The sequence below is a fragment of the Salmo trutta genome, unplaced genomic scaffold, assembly GCF_901001165.1.
Source record: "Salmo trutta unplaced genomic scaffold, fSalTru1.1, whole genome shotgun sequence".
NCBI classification, from domain to species: Eukaryota; Metazoa; Chordata; class Actinopteri; order Salmoniformes; family Salmonidae; genus Salmo; species Salmo trutta.
Window position 1 is genome coordinate 218,648 of NW_021822675.1, and position 13,412 is coordinate 232,059.

At 45.3% G+C, this 13,412-nt stretch overlaps 1 protein-coding gene across 2 annotated transcripts in view; it reads left to right on the top strand.

Annotated features, from left to right (window-relative positions):
- The window catches only part of cry-dash (cryptochrome DASH), a 39,997-nt gene that overhangs the window by 8,787 nt on the left and 17,798 nt on the right, over positions 1 to 13,412 (top strand). For both annotated transcript variants that reach the window (XM_029744507.1, XM_029744508.1), the window contains exons 2-5: positions 3,414 to 3,586; positions 5,067 to 5,160; positions 8,379 to 8,509; positions 12,360 to 12,603. In XM_029744507.1, the coding sequence (XP_029600367.1) occupies positions 3,414 to 3,586; positions 5,067 to 5,160; positions 8,379 to 8,509; positions 12,360 to 12,603 (642 nt within the window). The remainder of the gene's footprint in view (positions 1 to 3,413; positions 3,587 to 5,066; positions 5,161 to 8,378; positions 8,510 to 12,359; positions 12,604 to 13,412) is intronic.

Here is a 13,412-nt window from a genome sequence, read left to right on the forward strand (position 1 = left end):
GTCAAGGATGAGTTGATGAGCGAGGTGAGGTAGGGGAGAAGGTCTCCGGAAATGGTCTGGAGAAGAGAGGAGGGGATAGGGTCAAGTGGGCAGGTTGTTGGGCGGCCGGCCGTCACGAGACGCGAGATTTCATCTGGAGAGAGAGGGGAGAAAGAGGTCAAAGCACAGGGTAGGGCAGTGTGAGCAGGACCAGCGGTGTCGTTTGGCTTAGCAAACGAGGATCGGATGTCATCAGCCTTCTTTTCAAAATGGTTGACGAAGTCATCCGCAGAGAGAGAGGAGGGGGGGGAGGAGGATTCAGGAGGGAGGAGAAGGTAGCAAAGAGCTTCCTAGGGTTAGAGGCAGATGCTTGGAATTTAGAGTGGTAGAAAATGGCTTTAGCAGCAGAGACAGAAGAGGAAAATGTAGAGAGGAGGGCGTGAAAGGATGCCAGGTCCGCAGGGAGGCGAGTTTTCCTCCATTTCCGCTCGGCTGCCGGAGCCCTGTTCTGTGAGCTCGCAGTGAGTCGTCGAGCCACGGCGCAGGAGTGGAGGACCGAGCCGGCCTGGAGGATAGGGGACAGAGAAAATTGAAGGATGCAGAAAGGGAGGAGAGGAGGGTTGAGGAGGCAGAATCAGGAGATAGGTTGGAGAAGGTTTGAGCAGAGGGAAGAGATGATAGGATGGAAGAGGAGAGAGTAGCGGGAGAGAGAGAGCGAAGGTTGGGACGGCGCAATACCATCCGAGTAGGGGCAGAGTGAGAAGTGTTGGATGAGAGCGAGAGGGAAAAGGATACAAGGTAGTGGTCGGAGACTTGGAGGGGAGTTGCAATGAGATTAGTGGAAGAACAGCATCTAGTAAAGATGAGGTCAAGCGTATTGCCTGCCTTGTGAGCAGGGGGGAAGGTGAGAGGGTGAGGTCAAAGGAGGAGAGGAGTGGAAAGAAGGAGGCAGAGAGGAATGAGTCAAAGGTAGACGTGGGGAGGTTAAAGTCACCCAGAACTGTGAGAGGTGAGCCATCCTCAGGGAAGGAACTTATCAAGGCATCAAGCTCATTGATGAACTCTCCAAGGGAACCTGGAGGGTGATAAATGATAAGGATGTTAAGCTTGAAAGGGCTGGTAACTGTGACAGCATGGAATTCAAATGAGGAGATAGACAGATGGGTCAGGGGAGAAAGAGAGAATTTCCACTTGGGAGAGATGAGGATTCCAGTGCCACCACCCCGCTGGCTCGATGCTCTAGGGGTATGCGAGAACACGTAGGCAGACGAGGAGAGAGCAGTAGGAGTAGCAGTGTTATCTGTGGTAATCCATGTTTCCGTCAGCGCCAGGAAGTCTAGGGACTGGAGGGTAGCATAGGCTGAGATGAACTCAGCCTTGTTGGCCGCAGACCGGCAGTTCCAGAGGCTGCCGGAGACCTGGAACTCCACGTGGGTCGTGCGCGCTGGGACCACCAGGTTAGAGTGGCAGCGGCCACGCGGTGTGAAGCGTTTGTATGGCCTGTGCAGAGGGGAGAGAACAGGGATAGCCAGACACATAGTTGACAAGCTACAGAAGAGGCTACGCTAATGCAAAGGAGATTGGAATGACAAGTGGACTACACGTCTCGAATGTTCAGAAAGTTAAGCTTACGTTGCGAAAATCTTATTGACTAAAATGACGAAAATGCTAGCTAACTAACACTACACTAATCAAGTCGTTCCGTTGTAATGTAATAGTTTCTACAGTGCTGCTAGTCGGTAGAGGTTGGCTATTATACAAAAGCAACTTTGTAGCTAGCTAACATAACATAACACTAATCAAGACGTTCCTTTGTAATGTATTTAGTTTCTACAATGCTGCTCGTCGGTAATAGTTGGCTGGGTATGGAACAATGGCGTCGCGGGGGACGGAAATAGCTGGCTAGCTAACCTAGCTAGCCTCGATAATTACTAAACTACACAATTATCAAGCTATGACAAAGACAGCTATGTAGCTAGCTAGCTAACACTGCACTAGTCAAATCGTTCCGTTGTAATGTAATAGTTTCTACAGTGCTGCTAGTCGGTAGAGGTTGGCTATTATACAAAAGCAACTTTGTAGCTAGCTAACATAACATAACACTAATCAAGACGTTCCTTTGTAACGTATTTAGTTTCAACAATGTAACGCACAGCGTTGAGATTGCCTGCAATGACAACAAGCTCAGTCCTATGATGCTGTGACACACCACCGCAGACCATGACGGACCCTCCACCTCCAAATCGATCCCGCTCCAGAGTACAGGCCTCAGTGTAACGCTCATTCCTTCGACGATAAACGGGAATCTGACCATCACCCCTGGTGAGACAAAACCGCGACTCGTCAGTGAAGAGCACTTTTTGCCAGTCCTGTCTGGTCCAGCGACGGGGGTTTTGTGCCCATAGGCGACGTTGTTGCCGGTGATGTCTGGTGAGGACCTGCCTTCCAACAGGCCTACAAGCCCTCAGTCCAGCCTCTCTCAGCCTATTGCGGACAGTCTGAGCACTGATGGAGGGATTGTGCGTTCCTGGTGTACCTCGGGCAGTTGTTGTTGCCATCCTGTACCTGTCCCGCAGGTGTGATGTTCGGATCTACCGATCCTGTGCAGGTGTTGTTACACGTGGTCTGCCACTGCGAGGACGATCAGCTGTCCGTCCTGTCTCCCTGTAGCGCTGTCTTAGGCGTCTCACAGCACAGACATGGCAATTTATTGCCCTGGCCACATCTGCAGTCCTCATGCCTCCTTGCAGCATGCCTAAGGCACGTTCACGCAGATGAGCAGGGACCCTGGGCATTTTTCTTTTGGTGTTTTTCAGAGTCAGTAGAAAGGCCTCTTTAGTGTTCTAAGTTTTCATAACTGTGACCTTAATTCCCTACCGTCTGCAAGCTGTTAGTGTCTTAACGACCGTTCCACAGGTGCATGTTCATTAATTGTTTATGGTTCATTGAACAAGCATGGGAAACAGTGTTTAAACCCTTTACAATGAAGATCTGTGAAGTTATTTGGATTTTTACGAATTTTCTTTGAAAGACAGGGTCCTGAAAAAGGGCTGTTTCTTTTTGTTTCTGAGTTTATATTGCTGGTTAGCTAGCCAGCTAAAGATAATTAAGTGAGCATGTGACTAGGACAGGGCTGCTTACTTGGTGAAGTGTACTTGTGATTATTTACTTTTTAAAATACGCTGTCGTTGGCTGTGGCAAGCTACTCACCGTCAAACCATCATGCCCACTCACTCATTGTGATTTACAGGCTGAATGATGTTCTATGAGCAGCTCGTAGAGCGCCCTCTATCTGTGGAATAAATACCCATACAAATATTATTTTGTAACCCCTGTGTTACTCAACTGTTTCACTGGGCCCTCTATTGTAACCCCTGTGTTATCCAGGTGTTTCACTGGGCCCTCTACTCTATTGTAACCCGTGTGTTATCCAGGTGTTTCACTGGGCCCAGAGGAATGCTGAACACATCGTTCCCCTGTACTGTTTCGACCCTGGTCATTACCTGGGGACAGCTAACTACAACCTGCCCCGTACCGGCCCCTTCCGCCTGCGCTTCCTGCTGGACAGCATCCAGGACCTCAGGACCAGTTTGATACAGGGAGGCAGGTGAGAGGAGCTGAGCTACTCTCGTCATAAACACCATACCACACCACAACCATACGTACCATAATGTACCACACCAGAACCATAATGTACCATACCACATCATAATCTACCATACCAGAACCATAATCTACCATAACCATAATGTACCATACCACACCATAACCATAATCTACCATACCACACCATAACCATAATCTACCATACCATAATGTACCATACCGTACCATAATGTACCACACCACAACCATACGTACCATAATGTACCACACCAGAACCATAATGTACCATACCACACCATAACCATAATCTACCATACCATAATGTACCATAACCATAATGTACCACACCACAACCATAATGTACCACACAATAACCATACTGTACCATACCACACCATAATGTACCACACCACAACCATAATCTACCATACCATAACCATAATGTACCATACCACACCATAACCATAATGTACCACACCACAACCATAATGTACCATACCATAATATACCATAACATAACCATAATGTACCACACCACAACCATAATGTACCACACCACCACCATAATCTACCATACCACAATGTACCACACCATAATGTACCACACCATAATGTACCACACCATAATGTACCACACCATAATGTACCACACCATAACCACAATGTACCACACAATAACCATACTGTACCATACCACACCATAATGTACCACACCACAACCATAATCTACCATACCATAACCATAATGTACCATACCACACCATAACCATAATGTACCACACCGTAACCATAATGTACCATACCACGCCATAACCATAATGTACCACACCATAACCATAATGTACCATACCACACCATAACCATAATGTACCACACCATAACCATAATGTACCACACCATAACGTACCACACCGTAACCATAATGTACCACACCGTAACCATACCACAACTTTGAGGTCAGTCAGTCATACTTAGCATGGCTGATGCTCCTAACCTATAGCAGGTAGTATAGCCCCTGTCCTAACCTATAACAGGTAGTATACCCCCTGTCCTAACCTATAACAGGTAGTATAGCCCCTGTCCAAAGCTCTCCAGCTCTTTGTTATATATAGTGATAATAACAATGGCAGGTTCAGGACACACCTGGGCTTCTACAGGTTTTCTTGGAGTGGTCTGCCAGAGATCAGGCTTGCCGATTCAGTGCTTCTTTTTATATCCCTGTTGAAGACACATTTTTTTTTTAATAAAGATTATTTTAATGTATGGTTTGAAATTAGCATTTATTTTATGATGTGAAGCACTTTGTTACTTGTATTGAAAAGCGCTATACAAATAAAGTTTCTATTGTTTACATTAACAGAGCCTTCATCCCATTCTGTTTATACGAGAGAGATATGACTAATCCACTACCCAGGATGCAGCTTGCTCTCAGACTGTGTTAACTGGGGCCACTGTGTTTTTGGTGTTTTTTCTTCTTCCAGCACCCTGGTGGTGAGACGGGGCAGGCCAGAGCAGGTGGTTGGTGACCTCATTAAGCAGCTAGGTTCTGTTAGCGCGGTGGCCTTCCATGAAGAGGTTAGTAACTTAGTACACAACATATTACCTCTCTTATTTATCACGGCTATAGCAACATCATATCTATCAATATATGTATCTTACTCACCACTATAGATACTGTATCTAATGCATTTATTTCAATTGACTGATTTCCTTATATGAAATGAAATTGTTGCGTTTATATTTTTGTTCATTGTATACAGTACCAATCAAAAGTTTGGATACACCTTCTCATTCAAGGGTTTTTCTTTATTTTTACTATTTTCTACATTGAGATTCTTCAAAGTTGCCACCCTTTGACAGCTTTGTACAGTCTTCGCATTCTGTCAACCAGTTTCATGAGGTAGTCACCTAGAATGCTTTTCCAACAGTCTTGAAGGAGTTCCCACATATGCTGAGCACTTGTTGGCTGCTTTTACTTCACTCTGCGGTCCAGCTCATCCCAAACCATCTCAATTGGGTTGAGGTCAGGTGATTGTGGAGACCAGGTCATCTGATGCAGCACTCCATCACTCTCCTTCTTGGTCAAATGCCCCTTACACAGCCTGGAGGTGTGTTGGGTCATTGTCCTGTTGAAAAACAAATGATAGTCCCGCTAAGCCCAAACCAGATGGGATGGCGTATCGTTGCAGAATGCTGTGGTAGCCATGCTGTTTAAGTAAGCCTTGAATTCTAAATAAATCACTGACCGTGTCACCAGCAAAGCTGCATCACACCTCCTCCTCCATGCTTCACGGTGGGAACCACACATGCGGAGATCATCCGTTCACCTACTCTTGCGTTTCACAAAGACACGGCGGTTGGAACCAAAAATCTAAAATTTGGACTCATCAGACCAAAGGACAGATTTCTACCGGTCTATTGTTTGTGTTTCTTGGCCCAAGCAAGTCTCTTCTTCTTATTGGTGTCCTCCTCTTGAAGTGGTTTCTTTGCAGCAATTCGACCATGAAGGCCTGATTTACACAGTCTCCTCTGAACAGTGGACGTTGAAATTTCTGTTACTTGAACTCTGTGAAGCATTTATTTGGACTGCAATCTGAGGTGCAGTTAATTGCTGATTTTTGAGGCTGGTAACTCTAATGAACTTTTCCTCTGCAGCAGAGGTAACTCTGGGTCTTCCTTTCCTGTGGTGGTCCTCATGAGAGCCAGTTTTATCGTAGCGCTTGATGGTTTTTGCGACTGCACTTGAAATATTCCGTATTGACTGACCTTCATGTCTTAAAGTAATGATGGACTATTGTTTCTCTTTACTTATTTGAGCTGTTCTTGCCGTAATATGGACTTATCTTCTGTATACCAACCCTACCTTGTCACAACATAACTGATTGGCTCAAATGCATTAAGAAGAAAATAAATTCCACCAATCAACTTTAAGAAGGCACACCTGTTAATTGAAATGTATCCCAAGTAACTATCTCATGAAGCTGGTTGAGAGAATGCCAAGAGTTTTCAAAGCTCTCATCAAGGCAAAGGGTGGCTATTTGAAGAATCTCAAATATAAAATATATTTTGATTTGTTATTTCATAGTTTTGATGTCTTCACTATTATTCTGCAATGTAGAAAATAGTAAAAAAATAAAGGAAAACCCTTGAATGAGTAGGTGTCCAATTTTGTTTTATATATCTCTATCATCCTTTATCTCCCATAACTCTATCATTCTATATCTCTATCATACTTTATCTATATCATCCTATATCTCCCATCACTCTATCATCCTATATCTATATCATCATTTATCTATATCTCCCGTCACTCCATCATTCTATATCTCTATCATCCTATATCTATATCTCCCATCACTCTATATCTCTATCATCCTATATCTATATCTCCCATCACTCTATCATTCTAAATCTCTATCATCCTATATATATATCTCTCATCACTCTATCATTCTGTATCTCTGTCATCCTATATCTATATCTCCCATCACTCTATTATTCTGTATCTCTAACATCCTATATCTATATCTCTCATCACTCTATCATTCTATATCTCTATCATCCTATATCTATATCTCCCATCACTCTATATCTCTATCATCCTATATCTATATCTCCCATCACTCTATCATTCTAAATCTCTATCACCATATATCTATATCTCCCATCACTCTATATCTCTATCATCCTATATCTATATCTCCCATCACTATATCTCTATCATCCTATATCTATATCTCTCATCACTCTATCATTCTGTATCTCTGTCATCCTATATCTATATCTCCCATCACTCTATCATTCTAAATCTCTATCATCCTATATCTATATCTCCCATCACTCTATATCTCTATCATCCTATATCTATATCTCTCATCACTCTATCATTCTGTATCTCTGTCATCCTATATCTATATCTCCCATCACTCTATTATTCTGTATCTCTATCATCCTATATCTATATCTCCCATCACTCTATCATTCTATATCTATATCTCCCATCACTCTATCATTCTATATCTATATCTCCCATCACTCTATCAGCCTATATCTAGATATATATCTATATATCTCTCCACCTTAGTAGTCCAGGTCTCTCCTTTAAAATGTGTATTTTTGTCTCAATGAGACTAACCTGTTTAAATTAAATCAGATAGTATAGACTTATACATGGGTTGATAGGTTAAATTAAATCAGATAGTATAGACTTATACATGGGTTGATAGGTTAAATTAAATCAGATAGTATAGACTTATACATGGGTTGATAGGTTAAATTAAATCAAATAGTATAGACTTATACATGGGTTGATAGTTTAAATTAAATCAGATAGTATAGACTTATACATGGGTTGATAGGTTAAATTAAATCAGATAGTATAGACTTATACATGGGTTGATAGTTTAAATTAAATCAGATAGTATAGACTTATACATGGGTTGATAGTTTACCAACAAATCTGACGAGTGCTGACAAGTGCTGTGGGGCAAAACAGACAAGGTTGGCTTAGATTGTTGACATGATGTGAACTAAATTTAGTCTCCAACACATTTGCACAATGAGTACTTATTGTCTCTCATCATTAAGGTTGTTGGTTTGCTAGCTAGAGAATTTTAGCCATATTAGCATAGGTCTTAGTCAAAACACCTCAAAACAAGTCATGGTATCAAGTCACTTACGATTCCTCACATGGCAGTTTCTTGTCATTGTTGCTAGCGATCTGACCATTCAGAATCGTAACACACTCCTTCTGTCCTCATCGTTGTGTTGTGTTTTGTTATCCACTCCTGTAGGTGGCGCCAGAGGACCAGCAGGTGGAGAGAGGAGTGAAGGATATTTGTTCTCAGATGAAGGTTAAAGTTCACACCTGCTGGGGGTCGACACTGTACCACCGAGACGACCTCCCTTTCAACCACCTATCAAGGTGAGAGAAGACCACAGGGGTCAAGATCAAGGTCATTTGATTTTATTCATGTGACAGAGAAAGTAGTCCTCTGAGATTGGGCTGCTCAGCGCATGCTCTCACTGCCTGGATAATCACTCCAATATGAAGTCAGGCTCTCAAGTGCCTGGATAATCACTCCAATATGAAGTCAGGCTCTCACTGCCTGGATAATCACTCCAATATGAAGTCAGGCTCTCACTGCCTGGATAATCCCTCCAATATGAAGTCAGGCTCTCAACTGCCTGGATAATCACTCCAATATGAAGTCAGGCTCTCAACTGCCTGGATAATCACTCCGATATGAAGTCAGGCTCTCACTGCTTGGATAATCACTCCAATATGAAGTCAGGCTCTCACTGCCTGGATAATCACTCCAATATGAAGTCAGGCTCTCAACTGCCTGGATAATCACTCCAATATGAAGTCAGGCTCTCACTGCTTGGATAATCACTCCAATATAAAGTCAGGCTCTCACTGCCTGGATAATCACTCCAATATGAAGTCAGGCTCTCACTGCCTGGATAATCACTACAATATGAAGTCAGGCTCTCAACTGCCTTTATAATCACTCCAATATGAAGTCAGGCTCTCACTGCCTGGATAATCACTCCAATATGAAGTCAGGCTCTCACTGCCTGGATAATCACTCCAATATGAAGTCAGGCTCTCAACTGCCTGGATAATCACTCCAATATGAAGTCAGGCTCTCACTGCTTGGATAATCACTCCAATATGAAGTCAGGCTCTCACTGCTTGGATATTCACTCCAATATGAAGTCAGGCTCTCACTGCCTGGATAATCACTCCAATATGAAGTCTGGCTCTCACTGCCTGGATAATCACTCCAATATGAAGTCAAGCTTTCCTGCCTGGATAATCACTCCAATATGAAGTCAGGCTCTCCTGTGATAGGTTACCTGACATGTAACCCTTCTCTATCCTCTCCTGTGATAGGTTACCTGACATGTAACCCTTCTCTATCCTCTCCTGTGATAGGTTACCTGACATGTAACCCTGCTCTATCCTTTCCTGTGATAGGTTACCTGACAGTTAACCCTGCTCTATCCTCTCCTGTGATAGGTTACCTGACATGTAACCCTTCTCTATCCTACATTTACATTTAAGTCATTTAGCAGACGCTCTTATCCAAAGCGACTTACAAATTGGTGCATTCACCTTATGATATCCAGTGGAACAACCACTTTACAATAGTGCCTCTAAATCTTTTAAGGGGGGGTGGTTAGAAGGATTACTTTATCCTATCCCAGGTATTCCTTAAAGAGGTGGGGTTTCAGGTGTCTCCGGAAGGTGGTGATTGACTCCGCTGTCCTGGCGTTGTGAGGGAGCTTGTTCCACCATTGGGGTGCCAGAGCAGCGAACAGTTTTGACTGGGCTGAGCGGGAACTGTGCTTCCTCAGAGGTAGGGAGGCGAGCAGGCCAGAGGTGGATGAACGCAGTGCCCTTGTTTGGGTGTAGGGCCTGATCAGAGCCTGAAGGTACGGAGGTGCCGTTCCCCTCACAGCTCCGTAGGCAAGCACCATGGTCTTGTAGCGGATGCGAGCTTCAACTGGAAGCCAGTGGAGAGAGCGGAGGAGCGGGTGACGTGAGAGAACTTGGGAAGGTTGAACACCAGACGGGCTGCGGCGTTCTGGATGAGTTGTAGGGGTTTAATGGCACAGGCAGGGAGCCCAGCCAACAGCGAGTTGCAGTAGTCCAGACGGGAGATGACAAGTGCCTGGATTAGGACCTGCGTCTTGCCGAGGTTCAGCTTGAGGTGGTGATCCGTCATCCACACTGATATGTCTGCCAGACATGCAGAGATGCGATTCGCCGCCTGGTTATCAGAAGGGGGAAAGGAGAAGATTAATGGTGTGTCGTCTGCATAGCAATGATAGGAGAGACCATGTGAGGATATGACAGAGCCAAGTGACTTGGTGTATAGCGAGAATAGGAGATAACAGATAACACTGCTACTCCTACTGCTCTCTCCTCGTCTGCCCACGTGTTCTCGCATACCCCTAGAGCATCGAGCCAGCGGGGTGGTGGCACTGGAATCCTCATCTCTCCCAAGTGGAAATTCTCTCTTTCTCCCCTGACCCATCTGTCTATCTCCTCATTTGAATTCCATGCTGTCACAGTTACAAGCCCTTTCAAGCTTAACATCCTTATCATTTATCGCCCTCCAGGTTCCCTTGGAGAGTTCATCAATGAGCTTGATGCCTTGATAAGTTCCTTTCCTGAGGATGGCTCACCTCTCACAGTTCTGGGTGACTTTGACCTCCCCACATCTACCTTTGACTCATTCCTCTTTGCCGGACGCTTGGATTGCGTCGTACCTGACAGGTCGCTCCTACCAGGTGGCGTGGCGAGAATCTGTCTCCGCACCACGCGCTCTCACCACTGGTGTCCCCCAGGGCTCTGTTCTAGGCCCTCTCCTATTCTCGCTATACACCAAGTCACTTGGCTCTGTCATATCCTCACATGGTCTCTCCTATCATTGCTATGCAGACGACACACCATTAATCTTCTCCTTTCCCCCTTCTGATAACCAGGCGGCGAATCGCATCTCTGCATGTCTGGCAGACATATCAGTGTGGATGACGGATCACCACCTCAAGCTGAACCTCGGCAAGACGGAGCTGCTCTTCCTCCCGGGGAAGGACTGCCCGTTCCATGATCTCGCCATCACGGTTGACAACTCCCTTGTGTCCTCCTCCCAGAGTGCTAAGAACTTTGGCGTGATCCTGGACATCACCCTGTTGTTCTCCACTAACATCAAGGCGGTGACCCGATCCTGTAGGTTCATGCTCTACAACATTCGCAGAGTACGACCCTGTCTCACACAGGAAGCGACGCAGGTCCTAATCCAGGCACTTGTCATCTCCCGTCTGGATTACTGCAACTCGCTGTTGACTGGGCTCCCTGCCTGTGCCATTAAACCCCTACAACTCATCCAGAACGCCGCAGCCCATCTGGTGTTCAACCTTCCCAAGTTCTCTCACGTCACCCCGCTCCTCCGCTCTCTCCACTGGCTTCCAGTTGAAGCTCGCATCCGCTACAAGACCATGGTGCTTGCCTACGGAGCTGTGAGGGGAACGGCACCTCCATACCTTCAGGCTATGATCAGGCCCTACACCCAAACAAGGGCACTGCGTTCATCCACCTCTGGCCTGCTGGCCCCCCTACCTCTGAGGAAGCACGGTTCCCGCTCAGCCCAGTCCAAACTGTTCGCTGCTCTGGCACCCCAATGGTGGAACAAGCTCCCTCACGACGCCAGGACAGCGGAGTCAATCACCACCTTCCGGAGACACCTGAAACCCCACCTCTTTAAGGAATACCTGGGATAGGATAAAGTAATCCTTGTAACCCCCCCCCTTAAAAGATTTAGATGCACTATTGTAAAGTGGTTGTTCCACTGGATATCATAAGGTGAATGCACCAATTTGTAAGTCGCTCTGGATAAGAGCGTCTGCTAAATGACTTAAATGTAATGTAAATGTAGAAGTTAGCTATTTGGCTAGCTAGCAGTGTTGACTAGCTAGCTAGCAGTGTTGACTACGTTAGGACGAAAATAGCTAACCTCGATAATACTCTAATTACTCTAAACTACACAATTATCTTTGATACAAAGACGGCTATGTAGCTAGCTAAGAAAAATTGCTCAGATCAAACAAATCAAACCGTTGTAATGTAATGAAGTGTAATATTACCTGTGGAGCGAAGCAAAGTGCGACTGCTCGCTCCAAACCGAAAGTAGGCTTTGTTCACACATTATCTCCTGTGATAGGTTACCTGACATATAACCCTTCTCTATCCTCTCCTGTGATAGGCTGCCTGACGTTTACACCCAGTTCAGGAAGGCAGTGGAGACCCAGGGCAGGGTGAGGCCGGTCTTGCCCACCCTAGACCAGCTGAAGCCTCTCCCTCCTGGGTCAGGTCTGGATGAAGGCCCCATCCCCTCCCCAGAAGAGCTGGAGCAGACAGATCCTGTTAGGGACCCTCGCTCTGCCTTCCCCTGCAGCGGGGGAGAGACTCAGGCCCTGGCCAGACTACAGCACTATTTCTGGGACACGGTGAGTGCGTTTCAGTCACGTCTCCAGAACAACTTACAGTTAGCGAATTCATCTTCAGATAGCTAGGTGAAACAACCACTCCTCTCAGTCATAGCAAGTAGAACATTGTTCTGTTATAATGTAGGTTAGGGTCTGGTATTGTTCTGTTATAATGTAGGTTAGGGTCCAGTATTGTTCTCTGAGGTACATAAAGTCTAAATACACATCATGTACCTTCACATAATAATCTCACCTGGTACTGTTCACTGCCTTAAGGTACATGTGCGGAGAAACTAGTACAATGATACATATATTTAAATATAAAGGTACAATCATTGGGGTGGAGTGGGGTGACTTAGTGGGAGCGTGGCTTTCACATAGTTATTTTTGGCCACCCGTGAGTGAAAGTGTTGTACCCATCTTTAAGTGGTCTATGGTTATGCTAATTAAAGTTTGTAGCATGTCCACTGCCAGTTCAGAAGTCTTTATAAATGTTTACTTAAGAGCATGTGATTATAAAGAGTTTTAATTTACATAGTAGTGTTGGTGTTGGCTTAACACTTGCTGGTCGGGGCTACAGTTTTGCAACTTAAAAAGGAACAAAACTCTTTGTCACTGTGGTGGTACTCTAAAAAGGTACAACCTCCCCTCCCTATTCATACGTCAGCCTCCCCTCCCTATTCACACGTCAACCTCCCCTCCCTATTCACCCGTCAGCCTCCCCTCCCTATTCACACGTCAACCTCCCCTCCCTATTCACCCGTCAGCCTCCCCTCCCTATTCACACGTCACTCCCCCTCCCTATTCACACGTCAACCTCCCCTCCCTAT